Raw genomic sequence first — 8181 nt, forward strand, 5'->3', positions numbered from 1 at the left:
GGATCCTGCTAACATGTTTAACTCCGCCACATTCTTTATGTATGTGCCTGAATTGTTTGACATTAGTGAATTCGGGGTCATTTATGGCGGACTATGCGGTATGGGTTTTGCTCATTGTTGAAGGCCGTACGGTGACCTAAAGCTGTTAATTGCAGTGTCATGATCGTGTGGAGAGTTGTCTCATTGGCAATCATACCACGTCTTCTCTTTCTTTTTTTTTTTTTTTATTAATTATCATTTTTCTTATTCTTGATTTTTGCGTGCTAAGAACAGCAGGAGCAAACACAAATCAAGAGTCACTGGTTTGACCAAACCGCGGTCATCGGACATGCGATGCTACGACCTCCTGCAAGTATATTCATGCACTACAATAAGACTTTTATACATTTCTTTTGCCTATTTTGATGTACATTATGTTCTAGTATAGTCATGTTACATGTTACTGTAAATTACCTTTTATAAACAGAAATAAGAAGTTGTGGTTTGAGTGACAATCCATCCAAGTCACAATGTATAAAAATTTAACAACTATAGATCAAAGTACGGCCTTTAACACGGAGCATTGGCTCACACCGAACATCAAGAACAAAACCGCGAGTGAAAACGGCCCCAAAATGACTATTCATGACTGTTATAAAGGCATCTGGATTATAATTCTCATATTCCGTGTCATAGGATAGTACACCTGAAGTATTTGTGGATAAAACATAAATGCACGGTTTTATTTTTATTTTTGAAAATAAAAATTTATGAGGATTTGCTATATTACAAAATATAACATGCATCGAGGCTTTTAAGCATACGCATATGCAAAATATAGTTATTTGTATAATTAGTTGTTAAACTCTTTGATGACAAACTGCTACAGGGACAACTGAGTGATGGAGAATATAGTCGCTAACACTTCCGAGTATTGTCCTCCGAATAGCTCCCAAACCACGTGATCCAGTAACAATCATGGCCGCCCCTACATCTTTTGCTGTTTGTATAACTCCTTCTCCTGGATTTTTTGAATGGACGGCTTTAACCTCACCTGCAATCTGATTGAAAGAAAGAGGTTAATGCAATATCTAATTTTATTGTATACAAAAGAGATAACTAAAATAAACATTGAAAGGTTTTGAATAGAAAGTTGGTGTTTATATTTTTACGGTCTGAAATCCATTTCATCGATTTTCAACATTTAATGAAGTTTTTCAATGAGCTTACTTTTCCTAGTAGTTATATTCTTAAGTAAATTAAAAAAAAATATGCAACAACATTAAGACCATGGATAATACTGACAACATGTTTAGTGCGCAGAAGTGAGCAGTAGATATTAAAGTTATCACCCATTCCCCCCTTATTGTTTTGTTTTCCTTTTACAAGTACTTGTACACATATACAATCTGGAATATACACTGATGTCTTTTTATAAAGTTTGTGTGCTGTTAATGATTTACATCTCTTAATTTTAATACCTTTGAATCAAGCAACATTCTTGCAAATATTTCTAATTTATCTTTCAGTATTTTACGTTCAGCTGACATTGACTCTGCTAATTCAGACGTGGCTCGGTCACCATCAGCATCTATAAAATATCGTAAAACTAAATTGAAGATAAACAAACATTTCACATATATTACATGATAATTTTTTTTTAAAGTCTAGTCGAATCGCAACAGTTATTGATCTCGAAAGACGTCGAGATGCGATTTTTAATATTCCAAGTCTATGTCGTGATCGGGGCTTCATTTCTAGTTTATATTTATAAAGTCTTTCTGAATTATTTCTATAAATGCATGTCTAACAATTTGTTTTGTTGTTGTTTTTTGTGCGAGTTTGATTTTCTTACTGGTATACAAATAATCTGAAAGTATCCAGTATGGTTTGAGTTTTTAAGACATTTTATTTATTTTTTTATGTTAATGCATTGCTTATTTGTAATTTTTTAAAGTATTTGAGAAGAACTTGTTGTTTATTCAGATTTTTTACGAGTAGACGCAATTTGAATGTATATACGATGAATATTATGTAAGCTGCATGTAGCCAATGCCCATCCGTACTGTACATGTCGAGGCCAGACAAGTGCTATAAATACCTAAAGGTGCTTCAAATGAACACTTGTGTCTCATATCAAATTTTGTTTTGGAAAACACATGACACTCTCTACCAATATCTTTTTCAGTAATTTTGATTCAGAAATAAAGTCAAGTATACTATGAGAAAATGTGTTGTCTTATAAGATTATTCGGGTAAAAAATCAAAGATCTAACGTTTCAGAAAGTACCATAAGCCGATGACAGTGGATCGGTAGTACTTATTGAAATGGCTGAAATGATAATTTATTATCGTACTGTGACAGAGTATATTTTTACGTATATGATTTATTAGTATTTTACATTTTATCATATGCCAGATATTAGACTTTATTACTTTACTCTGATTATTTGATCTTTTGGTTTATAGTCTATTATCTCTTTACACTTTAAAATGTATGGAAGTTCTAGTCAGTCATACTTCATTGAGCATAGTTGTAATAGTATCTACCTGTCCAACTCATTAGTAAATTAATTGTCACACCTTGTTTACCTTTATGGTCAATTCTTATTGGTCATTCTGGACACACCTCAGATTTTGGAAAAGAAGTAATGGTGGTTAACTCTTGAAATTTGGAGACATACATATTTAATATATACTTCTTATTTAAACCGTATATAGTGATGAAAATTATATAGAGACATTATATTTAGTGCTCGTGATTACTCACTGAAGTTTCCATACTTTGGAACAACTGTAGTTATTGAAAATTACATTCTTTATATCTGGTAAGTAGATTTTATATTCTTTGTGGTGTATGAAAGGCGTATGCAGTGCATGCTATACAATTCTGCCCGTTTATAGTAAGGTTTGCCCATAGACCTTAGATATGATAGGAGTAAGATAGTTGATGTATTAATCTGAGAATATATGATTTGAATCTGTAGTTTAAATGTAGAAAGGGAGATTTACGAATGATTTTGAAAGTGACCTTGACCTTTCAGTTATGGATCTATGACGTCACATTGACAATTGCATTCATATTGTCATATATGGTTATTCTGTGTAATAGCTTGATTTTATTATATCAGTCTTTAATATGTTGTATTTTATATAAGGGATCACTATTTTCCAAGATCCTAGTATTTACTATTGTGTATTATTTTCAGGACACATAGATTATGATGTCCCTGTAACATACTGGTTGTACTGTAGATGTTAGATTTATAACCTGGTTCCACAGATTGGTAAGGGTCATATTATAGGGTTATTGCATGAATATTGGGGAATATTGTCCCGAGTAGAATTTTATATTGCACGAGCTTGCGAGTGCAATATATGTTCTACGAGGGACAATATTTCCCAATATTCATGCAATAACCCTTTTATTGTATAGCAATATAATATTTGAAAGTAAAAATTGGTTTAAACTAAGATTTAAACGTTGATGACGTCATGAATTTCGAAGATTTATTGCACTAGTGCAATATTAGAATTTATTGCACGCTAACTTTTGGTTACGTTCTGTGGGAAATATTATATTGCTATACAATAATATATTATATTGTACCTACATAGATATTATACATTACAGTAGTGCATACGAACTTAATAGAATAGAATACTATAGTGAACATATAATAACCTTTGTATGCTAAAAGGTTTTACGAATGACACTCGTTTATGAAGTACGATACATTCGACTTGTTTATAATACACTTGGTTGATTATAATGATATACTATTTGATACGACTTATCAAAAGCATGCATTTATATTTAGAAAGATATAATTGCAAGTGTATTGCATATTGTGAATGTCACCGCATTCTTGATACTCAGTATAGTTTATTGTAAATGGAATAGATTATTATTTACGATCTTGTGACATTGTTATTACGCCAGTATAATATTTATATGTTTATAGTATAAGACTTTAATAAGACTGTGATATTGATAAATGTGATAACTATATGCTATTGTTATTGCAGGGTTATTTATTTCCTATATTTACTTAATAAAGTGATGTCAAAGAACCCTAGACTTGTCGTTTATGGATACCCCGTAAAACACGACTATCACAGTACCCCGCTCCAAAAGAAGGAGAAAGACTGAATTGTTAATGTTCATCAGAAACTTCTTTCCATGCACGGAACTACAAATAAGAGCTGTCAGAAATTATGTATGATATGCCTCTCGTGAGCATGCTTTTCATAATTTACTTAAAGATTGTCACTGTTCAAAAATAAGCTGTTAAACCAAGAGTTCCAAGTGGTGAAGTCGGAACCATCCTTTTGAAATTTTATCATGTTTATGGACGGCATCACGCGTTTGTTGACTGTAGTGGAATATTTTTTTCATAGATAACGACGGATATGTTCCAATTGTCGTAATCAAATTTCCATCCTCCTTTTACCCGACTGTGACCTGAAGGGTGCCACATGCGGAGGAGGGTATGCTTGCCCCTTCCGGAGCACATGAGATCCCTCTAATCTGTGATCTGATTCATGTTGCTCACTTATCGTTGTTTATGTAATGTATTGCATACTGTAACAGTTGTTTGTCTTTTGTTCTTTTTGTTTTGGTTTATAAGTTAAGTATAAATTTGTCTAAGCCCCGCTTTTTTAAGGCATTTCTTACGCTCCCGAACGTGAACTATGTATACTTCTACTACTAGCGAAGCTGTTTATATAGTATCACTTACGGTATACCCATTTTGTCGATTCAAGCTTAGTTCCTAGTTCGACTGTATACACCAGGACCACATGATCATGTGGTTTATGCACATTGTCTTTGTACCCTGAAAAATCAAAATAAGAAAAATAAAATAAATCACTTAAGTATAAATTACGATGTGGAAATTTGGGTAACACGAGTGTACTTTTGCATCAGTTCACTGTCCGCGAAAACTTCAAGTTATCGCAGGAATTACAACAATTTCCTATAGTAAACGATACAGTAAAAATATAGCAAAAGCCCTGTCATTAAAATGTTTTAGATTTTCGAAATACGACATATCATGTAACACTCAAATTGCCAAAATATATTTGAAGGGAAGTTGAATTGCTCTAAATGAATAAATATTACAGTATTATTTAACCTGACGAAACATCTGTAGATAAAAGGATGGCATTAATGGAAACTAAAGAGATAAAGGTTAAAATGTCTATTTTTTTTTTTTTAACTCTGCACTAAACGCTCTGTTAACAATATTACCTACTGTAAATACAAGCTTGCAATAAGATAATACTTACACGTTAAAGCATATTTTGCATGAACGCTGCCATCCATAGCAATAACAATTATTCTCTTTCCTTCATTTGTCGTTCCTTCCTCAACTGAAGCCATAGTTATATAACAAATTTAGTTAGCACACAAGACAACATATAGTAATTGAATTCTTCTCTGTCATTCTACATAACAGCAGCAGATATTTGTGTAAACTTCTTGGCTCACAGCCCGACAATTTTTACTGGTAGAGAGGTTTAATATCGTAGGTTGTTAGTTTGTTTATCTTTATCTTAGCCTTTTAACACTTTCGATGAAAAAAGAACTAGGCTTTGGATACTAGTTAATTGCGTCACACTTCATTGGCAAAAAAATGCGTTATGCAGTAATCTTGAATAGATTCGGATTGTTTACTGGATTTAGATGGTTCAGTATTTTTTACCAATCAGTGCCCCTCTCACTGCAGAAAAAGATCGTATTTCTGAGTCGTATTTAGTTCAGTGTAAATAAAATAATGGTTTTCAAGGACACACATCTATGATGAACCGGAAGACATTTAATGTGTGTGTTTTTAGGAAGATATATTATTTACTATCATGATCATCTTACTTTATTTCTTTCCAGGAGTAAGTTCATCAAGTATAGCTATATATTCACCCGGCTTCTATGATATACTGATAATCAACATCTGTTCTGTACGAATCAACGGTAGAAAAAGGGGCTGATCCACAATTCTTGTGCATCATTTTTGCTTCCAAAGTTTCTGTCAATCGGTTATAGTTTTTTTTAAATAATAAGCATAACGCCCAAAAAGTGATAACAAACGTCGACGATTTAAGTGCAACAACTCCTATAATAAGGACCCAAACTGACGAATATGGCCATATTTGACTTATTCGTAGATCTTCCATACCTTGTTGATAATTAATTTATCAGCGATTTGATGTTTCTGTCTACTTGCTATAATAGTTTTCAAGATAATAGGCAAAATCACGCAATAAAATGGTACAAATCGTCGTTTAAGAGGAATATATTTAGGAAATAATTCATGGAAGCCATAGATTGTTGGAAATTTACACATGGCCTGGGCCGTGATATTCGAATTTTATCCTGAGCGTTAGCGAGGGATAAAATTAACGAATATCACGGCCGGAAATTTACACATGGCCTGGGCCGTGATATTCGAATTTTATCCTGAGCGTTAGCGAGGGATAAAATTAACGAATATCACGGCCGGAAATTTACACATGGCCTGGGCCGTGATATTCGAATTTTATCCTGAGCGTTAGCGAGGGATAAAATTAACGAATATCACGGCCCAGGCCATGTGTAAATTTCCAACAATCTATGGCTTCAAGGAATTATTTCGATTCTAATAGGACATATACGGTCATTTAAAAACTGAAGCGATGGTAGGCATGCTGTGTGTGTGGCTGTTCTTTTTTTACTCCCGGTTAAAAAAAGCTCAAACATTCATAAAATCTGTCGCTTGCATGGATTGTTTCGTGAATAACCGCTTGAAAAAAAATCTGTTTAATTCTTTAAATTCTCAAACCCAACATTTGCCATTTTTAATTCACATGTTTTTCTCGTAAGCTACCGTCAAATCCAAAGTTGACATCTCGAAACTAAGGAGCCGCCATGTTGACTTGCTGAAATCAGTAAATATGCGAAAAATGCAATAGAATAGAAAACAAAACAAAACCTACCTTACAAATCAATTTTAATACAATATTATACGAATTTCAATAGTTCACGTATCAGAAAATGTTCAACTGTAGAGTTTTCATTTGTATGACGTCATGTTTTGAAATGACTTAAATGCGTCAAAAACAATAAAAGACTTTCGCGGAATTTTATTTTATTTTTATTTTATTGATTTCTCCCAGTTTTCATGCATTTACTTCTTTTTATTATGCATCCGAATACGAATAAAAGTTATTTAGTCTTTTTTTAACTGCAATTTTTAAAACAACAAAATCGGCAAACGGTTTGCAAATAGGTTCCAATACATGTGGATTTACGTGGGAAGTATTAAAAGTAACAGTCATTATTGTGTATATCTCTGAGTCTGCGCTAAGTATAGATATATGGAAAATTTTTATCACGATGTTGTTTACAAAGCGAAAGAAGCACGTCATATTAGAAACACTAATAAAGACTCGTCAGATTATTTCCGACAGCCTTGTTGACATATTTGTAAATCTTGTGGAGCAATTTTGTTTTTTAAAGCTTCTCTTTTTCTATTGTTGTTGTCAAAATATCATGCAAAACGAAAAAAATATTATATAAAAAAGGTAAAATACGTCATCTTATGACAATATTTCCTGTACCACTTCGTCCGATAGCTAAATGACATAAAGATAGATGCAAAAGGTAGTGTAAATCATCATTCTGATTATTCCCTGCAGATTTTCTCTACTCATAGCGGTCATTAAGATAGCAAAGACAATTTGCATTTTAACCATGTGTTCCATCTTCAGCCATGTTGGCCATGTTGTGTTGGTAGGTTTGATAATCAGAGACAACTTTTAAATTCAATATCCAAATGTTGCAAATTGTTTTAATGGAAAAGTATATGGTTTTAATTTGCACAGAACTTTTAAAGGAAAATATTTTTTTTTGTGAAAAATTTAAGACGACGGACGATAAGAATAGCTCCTTTTTTTTTTCCTTTGGGCCAGGAATTAATGATTGATATCTTTAAGAATTATACAGAAATTATAAATTTAACCCTATGCATGATGATGTAACTGTAGGAGGAGATAGCCGTCTTGGCTTTATGCAGCTAGTACCAATAAAAAAACTTACGTCCAACTAACTGTCATTTTCAAAATGTTTAACAGAAATCAAAACATTGTGGCCATGCACACCTCCATTATGTGTATGAACATCCTACAAAATATTAAAGGTGTTCTCTCCGAAACTGTAAGAGG

At 32.7% G+C, this 8181-nt stretch overlaps 1 protein-coding gene and 1 long non-coding RNA gene across 2 annotated transcripts; one reads left to right on the forward strand and one right to left on the reverse strand.

Annotated features, from left to right (window-relative positions):
* Positions 1-745: 745 nt before the first annotated feature.
* Positions 746-5515, reverse strand: LOC134701072 (uncharacterized). The gene is made up of 4 exons (XM_063562217.1): positions 5272-5515; positions 4722-4817; positions 1461-1570; positions 746-1040 (listed from the first exon to the last, which is right to left on the reverse strand). The coding sequence occupies exons 1-4, from the start codon at positions 5363-5365 to the stop codon at positions 840-842; spliced, it is 501 nt and encodes a 166-aa protein (XP_063418287.1). The 5' UTR covers positions 5366-5515; the 3' UTR covers positions 746-839.
* LOC134701074 (uncharacterized) lies at positions 2343-4109 on the forward strand. Its single transcript, XR_010104030.1, has 3 exons — positions 2343-2807; positions 3189-3266; positions 4009-4109. It is a non-coding gene; the product is annotated as an uncharacterized LOC134701074 (long non-coding RNA).
* Positions 5516-8181: the final 2666 nt, after the last annotated feature.

The sequence above is a fragment of the Mytilus trossulus genome, unplaced genomic scaffold (genome assembly GCF_036588685.1).
Source record: "Mytilus trossulus isolate FHL-02 unplaced genomic scaffold, PNRI_Mtr1.1.1.hap1 h1tg000211l__unscaffolded, whole genome shotgun sequence".
Classification (NCBI taxonomy): Eukaryota; Metazoa; Mollusca; class Bivalvia; order Mytilida; family Mytilidae; genus Mytilus; species Mytilus trossulus.